Genomic DNA, 13,428 nt, shown 5'->3' on the forward strand with positions numbered 1-13,428 from the left:
ATAACAAAACACATGATTAGTGAAGGAAGCGCTTATTTTGCTGCATTTTCGACAATAAAGAAAGAACACAATAATGTGAAAAGTGGCAAAAACAATGTTATCTTATTAAATACCTAATTTTTTCGAAACCAATAACCTTTTCTAATAAATTTTCCTGAACATAGCCATCTTTGGCTTTCTCGGATTTCCATCTACCATGTTTCTTAAACAGTCTATCAGTAATGCCGTTGCTAGCAGCAGCTGTAGCACCCCCGATCTAAGACTATGCAAACCAAAATTACCGGATTCTAAACCTAAAGACTTTAGTGCTTCGAGCAAGATTTCTGTTGCTCGAGTATACGATAATGGTTTATTACCATTTCTAAGTTTGTAAGACTTGGATTTCTTACAGTAAAGTATAGACCTGAAAATAAATTCCTAAGAAGAAGGCATAATATTTGCTTTCCGTAAATATTTCTCTAACATAGCTACAGGACATGTATCATTTGGAGTTCTTGAAATAACCACAGTGCTTCCTTCTTTGTATACATCGGTCTTGCTTCTTTATATAAACGACGAAACATGAGAATCAAAAATTGGAAAATGTTGGATCTTTTCAAATTTATCAGTTCGGAAAAACACAAAAATCCAGCATATGCTATTAAACACATGCAGCATAATCGTATATCTTGTAAGGAATCCGATTCTTTTCCAAATCTTTTCACTAATTTTGATAACACTTCCGGTGAAATCGGCTCTTTTTTCTTTACGGTATGGCTGACTGATCTTATAGCCCATTCTTTCACTGAATTGACAAGAGTGGAATCGCATGGATTTTTAAATTCTCCTAGAGAATGAGCCTAACTTATAGAATATACCGCTTCTTAAATTTTAGCTACAGAATGGAATTTAGTCGACAATGAAATAATGTATATAGCGACGTTTGACTCTGAAGCTGGTAAAGGGCTAATCTGGGGTATAAAGGAAGAACACCACTTTCAAAAAGCGTTAAAGGCATATTTGTATTATTAAACAATACTCTGGGATTGCGTTTTTCAGAGCTGATATGCGCTGATCCTCGTTATCATTTCTGGAGAGGACTTCCTTCCATCTCCCCACAGAAAAAATGTCTGAAAAACGTAAACAAAAAACACCAATCAATATGACAGAATAACGATGCAGATTTCATGAAAATATCAAGCCATGCATTTATCACATTCATGATAACGTTGTTTTATACCTTTTTAAAACATATAAATAAGTATTATATACACTTAATATCATGCATTAGCTACATGTATATACCAAAGTCATATCCACTGGTTACACCACGCTGTGTATCAGGACTTACTCATATCCACTGGCTACACCATGCTATGTACCAGGACTTACTCAATTCCACTGGCTACACCATGCTATGTACCAGGACTTACTCAATTCCACTGGCTATACCATGATATGTACCAGGACTTACTCATATCCACTGGCTACACCATGCTATGTACCAGGACTTACTCAATTCCACTGGCCACACCATGCTATATGCCAGAACTTACTCAATTCCACTGGCTACACCACGCTGTGTACCAGGACTTGCTCATATCCACTGGTTACACCACCTGTGTACCAGGACTTACTCAATTCCACTGGCCACACCATGCTATATGCCAGAACTTACTCATACCACTGGCAACACCATGCTATGTACCAGGACTTACTCATATCCACTGGCTACACCATGCTATGTACCAGGACTTACTCAATTCCACTGGCTACACCACGCTGTGTACCAGGACTTACTCAATTCCACTGGCTACACCATGCTATGTACCAGGACTTATACTACAAACAATTTTTATTTACTACATAAAGTATCATTCACCCCGATCAATTAACCGTCAAATTGTATGTATCAAAACTTGAATGCAAAACAAAGTAAAAATATATCATATGTTCAAAAACATCAACTTTTTTATTTCAACAACAATACATCAACATTTACCAGCATCTAATCTTACAGCCAACACGGGAGTACAAAAATTGTTAGATCCAAATAGAGAGTTTTTGTTCAATCCTTGTTGAAAAATATTTATGGGGTTTTTAAATTCGATTACTTCTTGTACGTAACCACGATAGCTTAGATTTTTCCAAAAAATAAAAGTCCAAAAATGTGAAGAACTCCACTTTGGAACAATAAGAGTACCCTTGGCCTTACAGCTCACAAGATATTTGATAGTCTTAATTATCAGAATAACAGGTGGCACAAGCCAGTTATTTTCATCACTCCAATTCTGACAAAAACAATCGACATTTTCTGAACCTGGATTCCAAAACAAGGAATTAAATCTTTACAACTTTTTATTATAGGAATTTGCAAGGCGATCTATTGTATGTGGACCCCATAATTCATCCATAAATCGGAAAAATTCCTTTGTCACACCCCAATATGATATTGCTTATAAAATCAGCTTTGATATTTTCTTGTCTTGGAATCCATTGAATATCAATATTAATACCTTTCTGAATACAAGCAGAGAAAATATTCATGGCTAACTCTTGTAATTCCAATTTCCCACATTGCACTATTTTTACACATGCTTGATTATCTGTGAACCACTTAATAGTCTTTGATGCAAATCTGTCTTGAAAACATTTCACAGTATGTTCAATGGCTCTTAATTCATGCCACGTAGAACTTTTCTTAGCCTCAAGCTCTTTCCACATTAAATGAAAAACCTCTTGATTTACATCAATAGTATAAGACCCTGCTGCTACATTACTTGCATCAGAATAAACAACAATATCTTTCTCAAAAACACTACATAGTTTCTTTTTGTTAGATACAAAAATATTCAAAAGCCAAAAGTTCAACTCTTTCAATACGTGTTCCATTTTTTCTGATCTGAGAACACTATCCCAAGGCGACCTTGACACTATTTTCATATAACAATAGCGTGTCATAATTCTACAAACATTCCCGAAGACGGGAGAGAGCGAAATAATTTTACCTGTTACCTTAGCAAGTTGTCTCGCCATAACTTTAGGCATTAATTTTAGCAAACACTCTTATGAAGACTTTAAGTCATCAATACGCCTTTCAGGAATACACAATGTAAAGTCGATCGAATTCCAAACTAAACCCAACCATTCTAACTGCTGAACTGTTTTTCAGACTTTTCGATATTAACCAGAAAACCAGCCTTGTCCAACGTATCTTGTACAAATTTTGAAACATTTTCCCACTGATTTTTTGTATTTTACACTAAACCATCATCTAAGTACAAAACAATGTCTATACAATTTTCTCTAAAGTATTTAACAATAGGGCGCAAGCATTTAGTAAATACATACGGCGCTGTACTAAGTCCAAATGGTAAAACAGTAAAACAGTAAAACTTGTCCTTCCATGAAAAACCTAAATAAGTCTGGGACTTAGAAGAAATATCAATGTGATGGTAACCTGAACGTAAATCAAACTTGATACAAAAACAAGCTTGTCTGAAGTATTCTAAAGCTATTCTAAAGCTGGAAGGGAACTTCTACAATATATTCAGACAAAAATAACTCTTGAATAGCATCAGATACAAAGGAATCATTTCGTAATGCAGACTTGTTGTTATTCATGCACATAGAAGGTGGATTGGCAGTAAACAGGTTGGGATTCATCCCTCGATACCGCGATTGTCTCTGAAATGAGGGATATTTCCTTTTATGGTCACAATAAAGTCGCGCCAAAGCGGGATTTTTTCGTGCATTGCAATTGTTCGGACCGTTTTGTTTTCTGAAGAACATTCGCAGCATGTCAGCAAGTGTGGTAAGTCGAACACATATAACTGACTATGTGTAAGAGAAAAAATTATAAAAACGATGTATAATTAATGGATATTGAGAAATATTTATACCAAAAAGGTGTTTAAGACCACAAACAACAATAAACATGTTGAAATCAAAAGCTACCTGAAGAGTTTGCATGTCATTCCTCCATTTTGAATCGCCACCTAGTAGTGACGATTATAATTAACCAATCATATTTGATCTTTTACTTTTTCTATGGCATGATCAATGTACGGCGAACTGTTACTGCTAAAAATCAATAATACAAGAAGCTTTTTTGTTATCCGTTTTCTATAGTATTCCTATAACCGTTTTCCGATTAAACATATAAGAATAGTCTTGGATAAATTCTGTATAATAAAAAAAAGATTTTACTTTCTGTTTAAAGGGGAAAATTCGGGGGTGGGGGTGGGGGGTGGGGGGTGGGGTGGGTGCTGTTGCCATTGATATAGCTCTCTTGAAATAAAAAAATATATCCATTCAAACCATCGTGCATTTATAATTTTTCATAACATGTTGTAATATATTGATGTAACCTTTCAAATCGTTAGTATTCACTTTATCCCACCACCCCCCCCCCTTCCTTTTCCAATGAACTGCGTAAAGTTTGTCATTATAAATACACAAATGCATTACAATTCATATATGTACCCTTTTTTAGGAAAAGGTTTCTAAGAAAGGGGTGGTGTCCCTTAAACCACTGAAGGTGAAGTCGGGGGTTGTGAGACTGCAGAAGCAGTCTCTCATCACCAAAACCCTAAGTAGGAGGAAAAACACGTTATTCACCAAGGTTTGTAATTTTAAGTAGTATATTGCTTTTAAAACATATCAACCAAAGTTATTTAAGACTGCATATTTATATTACACGTGTAATAAATTCATATAGGCACACGAGCTGCATGTAGTGACGGGGGCACCTGTCAGAGTTGAGGTACATGTACCCAACTCTGACAACAGGTATCTCTACCGGAGTGATGGCTTGCCAGCAGAGGTAAGAACTGTTTTACATTTTAATCAACAATTTGCAACAAAGATATTAATAAAAGAGATTCTTTTATCATGTTGGCTATAGTATGTAATTGTAATTTTTTTAGGTTTCTTAGTTGATTAGGAATGTTATTATATTGGTATTCTTTAATATGTAGAAAAATCAGCCACAGCAAAGTTCTGTTGAACAAACACAGCCTGGACCCTCAACAGGACCTAGATACCCTTCACCCTCACGGCCTGTATGTCAGCAAGATGCAACAACACAAACGGTTTCCGTTTACGAGGAGGAGGACAAGTGCCGCATGTGTGGAGAGGGCCAGCTGAGGACAAGGGCACTTTGGGTGGGATGCTCCCAACCAAAGTGCAACTTTTGGGTTCACGCCCGTTGCCTTCACCTAAGGGCAAAGAGCCAAAGGGCTCTGTCAAAGATCGAATGGTTTTGCCCTCAGCATTGGAGGGAAGAAATAAATTGATGTTTATTTTGATTATGATTTTACCTTCTTTACTTGTCCAACTCTCTTAGTTCTTCCAGAAAGAGAATGATGACTGGCTTGGGCTTTCCTTTAATAGTCTTCCACCTTTCTTTATAGGACAATACCAGACTAAGGCTCATATTGTCCAGAAGATCTTCCGCCATTTTTATCAATGATGCCCTAGTCTGGTTGTCCAATGCTTGGTGTTTTTCCCTCTCCTCTGGAAGAACAAATATTGGTTGGTATTTGCGCCTGGATGAAAGGTCGTTGCCAGCAGATTCCAAGAAATCTTTCATGTTATCTTGGCATCTTCTGGAGAAATGTACGAGTTCCTCATCCAGACGGACTCCACCAACACTGATCATCGTGCGTGAGGCAAGCCATCTGCTGCTGCGTACCATTTTCCTTTTAAAATAAATACCAAAAACAATTTAAATGAAATTAAATGAAAACATCTTTTATAATGATTTTAAAGCTTTTAAAATGTTTACCTGAATTCAAATATCTCCCTGGATAAATCAACAGCATATGTGTAATCTGTGTCACTAGAGGGGATAGACTGTAGCTTGTACACCTGTGATCTAATCTATTTAAAATATATATTGATATGAATGTAGCATAAGTTATTGTATCTATGTAAAACCCGTATCGCTGCCGCCTCTTACTGAAACATTGAATTTGGTATGCAATTAAACAAAGGACAATTAGGATGCATAGGAATTATTTGACAATTACCAGAGGTTTATACAGTGTTTCAATATGATCTTCATCTCATTAGGCAAGAAATTTATGCTTATTAGGTACCTTACTTAATCTGTCAACATTTCGACAAATGTTGGTCCATATTTGATTGGTGGGGACTCCAGAGGGTACAAGTCTTTTTGTTTCCCTGTTTTTGGCCTCAAGCACGAAGTCACCACCTTCACCTTTGCTTTCGTTACCCGATAAGCTGTAGGATTCATGTCTCTCAATGAACGCAAGTACTTCAGGCGGACATTGTATACGAGTCAAGGAATCCCTTATATATGTTTCCATGTAAAAAGGCATATTTAGACCAAAAAATAGAGGCGCAAACTTTCCTTTGCTACAATTAATAGCATCAGCATTGTTGCGCCGTACACCTGCTCTAAATACATGGATGGAGAGGCAGTAAGTAAATACCACCTCCCGCATAAATTCATACATTGGGGTAAGCTGGGACGACTGTAGCCATTCGTAATACCCCCTCAATGATGGATGGATGTGGGTACTCTCACACTGTTGCACATAGGGTGTGACAAGCTCCTCAGACACCGCATGCAGAAATATTTGTAATGCCTGCCAGCTCTTGTGGTGGTCTTTAGAGAATGATAAAAATAAAAGGTATCATAAATGGTCAAATATAATTTTAATTTGCTTACATAAATGTAGCAATGAAATACATGTTTTACCTGTACAAGCACGTAACGATGCTAACGCATTAGGACTTTTAAACCCTAACATTTTGCCTAAGTCCTCAAATGCGACTTTCCACAGGAAATTAACTACACCCTTTACCATGTTAATTTCATAATGACCCAGTCCTGAAAGGATGAAAAAATAATAACCATGAGTACATATTACGTACCATGTATAATATATAAATTTTATTGGAAAGCACATATGCAGTAATAATCATAGATTTATTTGTGCTTGTGTTAATTAATATTAAACTACCTGGTATGAGGAGTAAATTCTTAAATTTTTTGCATTCATCGATCCTAAGGCCAGTTGAATGATCCGACAGGTTTCGATGTTGATCGAAACTATGTTCGTCGGTAAATTCCCTCTGGCATGTTGGACACAGGAACGAAGAATCAATCAAACGGCTACCTATTATTGATTTTTACATACATGTACCGCATTGTTGAGTTTAAAGGAAGTAAATTTTAGTTCATTAAAATTTCGGATATGTTAAAACATGACCCACCAAGTGTGAATGGCAATGCGTCACAGCCAAGAATTGTCCATTTCCTGTCTCCACACATTGTGAGGTCTGATATGTGACTAAAAACCTGTAATAATATTTATTCAAAAGTATGCATAAAACAAACACTATTCATGCGCACTCGAATTTCCTCTGTTGTTTTTGCGCACCAGAATTTCCTCTGTTATATATTCATACTGTTGTTTACTTTATTTTATCAAACAATTAAAAAGATGTTAGGTAACCCATATACCTCATCAATCGCGTCATACGAGCAGGGGTTTTCGAAGCAAGGCTCCCCAATCACTACAGTGGGTGGCTCTGCCGGGTGTTGGGACCCGATGAAAGCATATCTTTGATAGATTGAATGTAGGTTATCATGGCATGTCATTGATAAAAAAAAAATTTGAACAATGATATACTATGTATAATATACACACCTTTCATCCGTTCTAATTTTTAGTCGAACGTCGTTGCCATCTATATGGTCTGTCCCCAACCTATGTTCCTCCCAAACACTCTCTATTTTATTTGCAATGAATTGGTCTCTGTATTATGAATTATTAATATTTTTAGATATATTTTTATTGTGTGTTTCATTGATAATTATTCAAAATATGGTAAGAATTAATATTTTTGTAAATATTTATTTCATAATACCTATATTTCCGGAAGTTTTCATTCATTTTTGTTTGATGCTCCATTAGCATTCTTGGCACATCCTTGCATCCTTGTGACGCATGCAGCCAGTTGCATGGAGATAACTGGTCCTGCTCCTGTAGAGTGCTGTTTTTATCAGGGAGGATATGGATTATGTTTGTAAAAACACTTGCAGTAGACTTAAAGTCATACTGCACCCTCCATTTTCTCTGCAGAATCTGTACATAATTTATGATACTTAAAAGTATGCAATGATTGGAAAACCGGCACTTGAATTACATATTGAAATCATCTTGGGCAATTTAAATTTAAAAGAAACCTGAAAGAGGTTTGCACACCTGCATATATAAATGTATTTATGAATAAATATCATAATATATAATTTAACCTGATTGTTGTCAAAGAATGTGACAATGTCAAAATCTTTTGGGCATTCCAGCTTCATTGTCCCATGCTCTTGTATCCAACGCTAGAATTATGTAAATATAATAAATCATTTATTTTACACGTTTACCCCTGTATCACAATGATATAACTCATTTGGCCATTTTTGTTCATGTGTTATGAGAGAAAATACTGTATATTATGGTAATGAAAATAACAATTAATTTTATTTGTGTATATATTTCTTTAAAACCAAGCTATAGGCGTATACCTGTAACGTGGAGTATGATCCACACGGCAGTCCCGAGGACACCAAAGAAACTGCCGTTTTACTGCCTGTTGCAAAATACAGCATCAGCAAATTCGCAAAACTGAAAGGTGCCACAAAACTGCCATTGCACACATAGTACAGCTGCTCCACAGCTCTGACCTTGGACACGCTTATAACTGTGTCCCCAGATAATCCGTGTACGAATTTCAAAAGCACTGAGTTGCGTTTTTGCATCCAATCTAAAAGTAAATTTCAATACTACCTTTACTAGCTCAATGTATCATTTATTAGCACTTCTTCAGTTTATTTATGTTTCAATACTACATCTTACCATCAAAATTGAGCTGTTGGATAAAGGTTGCATCTTTGTATTCATTGCAACATGATGTGGCATCTTCTGCAACCTGTCTTGCCAAAAAACGCCCTATACTGCCTGCTATTTTACCCAAATTTTCTTCAGTAAACATGCCAGATTCAATACCTTCTAAAAAATCATTAAGGTATTCCCTTATCGTTATTTTCTTCTTTTTACAGAGATTCTCTTCTGCATATGAGGCACAAGCATTGCAAATATATGTAGAATGGTAGAATAGTAAACCGTTTTCTATGAGAGCTTCAGTTGCACTCTTCCTAATTTTTTTCCCATCGTTTTTATAAACAACAAAATCCTTCCCATTGGAGTAGGTGTCGTGCTCCTTGCAGCTGCACTGCTTCCTTTTGGGTGGCATTTCTCTCCTATTATAAAGTTATATGCATTTAATATAAATTTCTATCTCACCTACTCTCTCTCTCTCTCTCTCTCTCTCTCTCTCTTTCTCTCTCTGTCTGTCTGTCTGTCTGTCTCTCTCTCTCTGTCTGTCTGTCTCTCTCTCTGTCTTCTGTCTCTCTTTTTCTCTGTCTCTGTCTCTCTGTCTCTCTTTCTCTCTCTCTCTCTCTCTCTCTCTCTCTCTCTCTCTCTCTCTCTCTCTCTGTCATAAGAGACCGTTGATAGTGTTGTTTATTTGTACAAAACCATATTGAAATGGAAAAACAATTATAAAGTATAAGAATTTCACTTTATTTTACCAATAGTTCAGAAAATGAAATATAAAAAAAATGTAAACTTCTTTTAAATCTTAGAATATTATGAAAAGACGTTGAATGTGTCATATATTTGTACAAAACGTATTTATCAAATTAATTGTTTATCTTTGTAATGGGTTTCTGAGGTAATTGTGCTAAAAGTAGACTATCAGGATATCTTATTGAAAACAAGCACGCACTGAACGCCTTACTTTATGAGACGATGCGAAAATTTTATCTGAAACTGCTTATTATTGGATGATCAAAAAGTCACATGCTTCCGGTATTAACAGCAATGGAAGACAAAGTCAAGTTCTAAAGAAGTAAGTTTAGAAAAACCGTATAAATTTCGTAGGTTTTGCTAAAATACATATTTTAACTGATGTTGGATGAAAAAAATACCTTTTCTAAGTCTTCAAATGGTAAAAGGCGCTCACACAGACTATGTAACTGATATCTACTGGCACGGAATCCTTCGTCAACTCTTCCTGAACATGTACTGTATCAGAAATTTCGCGCTTTTGCTTATAAAGCATGCATTGCTTTAAATAACAAAAGATGTTAATATTGTCTCGCATACACGAGATATTTATTGTGACCATAAAAGGAAATATCCCTCATTTCAGAGACAATCGCGGTATCGAGGGATGAATCCCAACCTGGTAAACGGAATATCATAACCCGGTTTTATTATTTTCAAAATTTAGTCATAAGTATTCATACTCTCCCAAAATGATATATGTCTAAATAAGCTTTTCTTTATACCCTTTGTGGACAAAAATGATTTTCGTTATCAATTACATCAAAATAATCAATGTGATGAAGAATTTCAGAATCACTTAAACAATTGATATCAAAATACTTATCTTCCACTAGAACTTCACTTCTGTTGCTCTGTTGTCTGGAAGTTGTTTCCAGCGGGACAGTTGTTTTTCCAATGGCCATACTTAAAGCATCCGAAGCAAACGTCGGTTGGCTGTGGGGTTCTCTGTCTCCCACGAAAATACGCCTGCTTGGGGTAGGCGAGAAAAGGCTGAGAAGCGCTAACAAGAGCAGGAGTTTGAGCGGCCAATTGAGTGGCGGATCCAGCAGCGGCGGACACATAAGCTCTGTTTGGGACACTTTGATATCGGCGCGGCCTGTATTTAAGACGGAACTGCTTGACACTCCTGAGGGCGCGGTTTTCCGCACTACGGATCTTCTTTTCATCCTCTGAATCATCTGCAATATCACTGGCCTTGTATTCATTCACCGTTTTCCAGCCTGCTGGTGACGAGTCGGCGATTCTGATGTACTTATTACGGGTATCGATGTCGTGAATTATCTCGCTGATTAACAACAATGATTTGTGATCGCCTTTCGATTTCGCAATTTTCTCCAATTTAAGGACCTTCTCTTTAAGCCCTTCATTGAACTCGAACTGGATCTTGTTACCCTCCGATTTCAGCTTATTCCCGATATTAGCTTTCACCTTCTTCTGCAAATACTCGGAATTCTGAGACTGCTCCGTTTGTAGTTTTTCTGTTAACTCTTCAAACTGGATTTTTATAACAATAGTGAATAAATTTACTACGTCGGTCAGGTCAGGCGCAGATTCACTCTGTTCATTCTTTTTCTCAATCACTATGTCCTCGGCATTATTTGGTCGAGACATATTACATGTACGTGCAAATGCGGCAAAGAAAAGCCTTTGAATGAGTGAAAATCGTGCTTAACTTGAATACCTGTTCTACAGGTTATACGCTATAAATAGTAGCCAATGGCTACAGGTTTAAATATATAAAACCAAAACATATAACATGTGTTCTAGTACCTATGATAAATTAATTTCCTGATTTTTTATGTATCTTGTTTTTTTGTATTTAAATGTACATGTATATTTTATGCCGTTCATTGAATTTTGATCATGGCCTTTTTTTTTTTACAATACTGCTTGATGTTATATGCTTATCCCTGTGTACTCAAATAAAAACTTACATAATCCAGCCCTCTATCATTCTATGTATTAAGATGATGTAGAGTTACTGATCTACATAGAGATGAAAAGGATTGCTTTTTTGATGGTGCATATACAAGGTCACCATTTATATGCAGTGCCAAACATATTTCTTCATATCCACTTTGAATTTAAGGATACCCCCCCCCCCCTTGAACTGGCAATTTTTTAAGGGATGAAAATTTAGCAATTTTTTTTTATTTGTTTATTTTTACATTCTAATTACATATGTTTAACTTATATCCGTGCCCCCGGTCCCTTTGTAGGTGCGTAATTTTCCATTTTCTAATTTAATGGTTTGGCAATATGCAATACCTACATAGATAATTTAAACTGTTTAATTTTTTTTTTGAATTTTTTTCTCTTTATTCTTTTTTATTTCGTTCAAATGACCTTTTTTTTTTTAAATTTCCTCCCTACTTGTACTTACTGTACAAGCATGCAAAGTTAGCTTAAATTTGTATCGATATGACAGTAAAGTATGGCTCCTGCTTGTATATACATAATCTCTATCAAAACCAAAAAAAATAAAAACAAATCTCATGCATATTGTATCTATGTTAGAAATTCGAATTCTCAAATGATCATTTGTTAACGACGAGGTCAGCAGTTTTTGGTGACTTTTTACAATAGTTTTAATATCTTGGAAAGAAAAAGTAATCCCTAGCGCAGAAATACAAAAAAAAATGGAGAAAACGTGATTATTTGGCGCATTTTATCCTATCAAGGTCATAAAATCACAATTTCTCAACTCAAAAACGTTACATTAAATGTTAATTTTGTACAAAGTTTTTGGTATCGGGTAAGAAAAAAAAATTAAAATATATTTATTTAAAAAAAAGTTAAGCCCGAGCTTACAGTGGTATTTCAATCTATCATGACACGAACCATATGGACATTGGAAGCAAATACAAGGCTTTCAAGTTTTAACTGACTTTAACATTGAAAAATGGGGAATTTTCAGCTTCAGTCATGACCATGCCCTCTTAAAAGTTATGGACCAGTTACAAAAATAGAATGGGTTGACATGTATATGGCACGCCAAATTCACAAAAATGAGCTTAATATAGTTTCTCATTTTATAAATTAGGTCTATCGACTGTTAACTATAGTTTACGAACCGCAAACCATAGTTACATGTAGCGATTCGTTAACTATAGTTTTCATCTGTAATACTATAGTTAATGGTTGCAAACTATGGTTTACGAATGATAATCATAGATTATCCGTCTACAATTAACGTAAATTATAGATTTTGCTGATTAATATAGATCCACATCTGTAAACTATAATTTACATTCGTTAACTATAGTTAAGAGTTGTTAATCGTAGTTTCACGATTGTGAAACTATATTTATCAGATAAATTATGTTTTGTAATCGCAAATGGTTGTTTTCAATGTTGTCTTCAGTGTTTAATATATATATCACACGTCTAAAACCTAGATGATCGTGTTAACTATGGTTTAAAGATGTGTAATATAGATTGTCGTCGTTACATGTAACTATAGTTTTCTGTCCGTAAACTATAGTTTACAACCGTAAAACCAAGTTTATCGACTGTGAAACTATGATTAGCTCATTTTTGTGAATTTGGTGTGCCAAAGACAAACGGACATATGTAATTAATATAAAATATGAAAAATTAGATACTCATCAGTAATATGGAAATATTTATGTCACCTGTGTCTATGTTATTTTTGTATGACTTAATTTACAATTCATTTTTTCAAACTTTCTTCACAAATTATGACAGAAAATCTTTTAGACAACTTGAATTTAAGAAGGTAAGATATATTGGGGAATTAATACATATGTTTGTCGACGTGCAGGAT

At 35.3% G+C, this 13,428-nt stretch overlaps 1 protein-coding gene and 1 long non-coding RNA gene across 3 annotated transcripts; one reads left to right on the top strand and one right to left on the bottom strand.

The window, feature by feature from the left end:
- Nucleotides 1-4,264: 4,264 nt before the first annotated feature.
- LOC136274514 (uncharacterized) lies at nucleotides 4,265-5,318 on the top strand. Its single transcript, XR_010712913.1, has 3 exons — nucleotides 4,265-4,603; nucleotides 4,700-4,804; nucleotides 4,959-5,318. It is a non-coding gene; the product is annotated as an uncharacterized lncRNA (long non-coding RNA).
- LOC109618357 (uncharacterized) lies at nucleotides 5,248-10,260 on the bottom strand. Of its 2 annotated transcripts, XM_066081509.1 has the most exons (13): nucleotides 10,001-10,260; nucleotides 8,868-9,271; nucleotides 8,537-8,775; nucleotides 8,270-8,350; nucleotides 7,882-8,099; nucleotides 7,662-7,769; nucleotides 7,475-7,574; nucleotides 7,225-7,309; nucleotides 6,972-7,127; nucleotides 6,707-6,838; nucleotides 6,081-6,613; nucleotides 5,768-5,862; nucleotides 5,248-5,681 (listed from the first exon to the last, which is right to left on the bottom strand). In XM_066081509.1, exons 2-13 carry the CDS (start codon nucleotides 9,262-9,264, stop codon nucleotides 5,306-5,308), a joined length of 2,520 nt encoding a protein of 839 aa, XP_065937581.1. In that variant the 5' UTR covers nucleotides 9,265-9,271; nucleotides 10,001-10,260; the 3' UTR covers nucleotides 5,248-5,305. The 2 variants fall into 2 exon arrangements, with proteins under 2 accessions (XP_065937581.1, XP_065937582.1); XM_066081510.1 differs by lacking the exon at nucleotides 10,001-10,260 and having other exon boundaries at nucleotides 8,868-9,833.
- Nucleotides 10,261-13,428: the final 3,168 nt, after the last annotated feature.

Source organism: Magallana gigas, chromosome 4 (assembly GCF_963853765.1).
Source record: "Magallana gigas chromosome 4, xbMagGiga1.1, whole genome shotgun sequence".
In the NCBI taxonomy this organism is placed as follows: Eukaryota; Metazoa; Mollusca; class Bivalvia; order Ostreida; family Ostreidae; genus Magallana; species Magallana gigas.

Bases quoted from the DNA above. Each gene is read 5' to 3' on its own strand.
- LOC109618357 (XM_066081509.1), bottom strand. From the start codon at position 9,264: ATGCCACCCAAAAGGAAGCAGTGCAGCTGCAAGGAGCACGACACCTAC. The intron at 8,776-8,867 runs GTAAGATGTAGT...ATTTACTTTTAG, and splicing joins CCAACAGCTCAATTTTGATG to ATTGGATGCAAAAACGCAAC. The intron at 5,863-6,080 runs GTACCTAATAAG...TATTTTAAATAG, and splicing joins ATGTTGACAGATTAAGTAAG to ATTAGATCACAGGTGTACAA.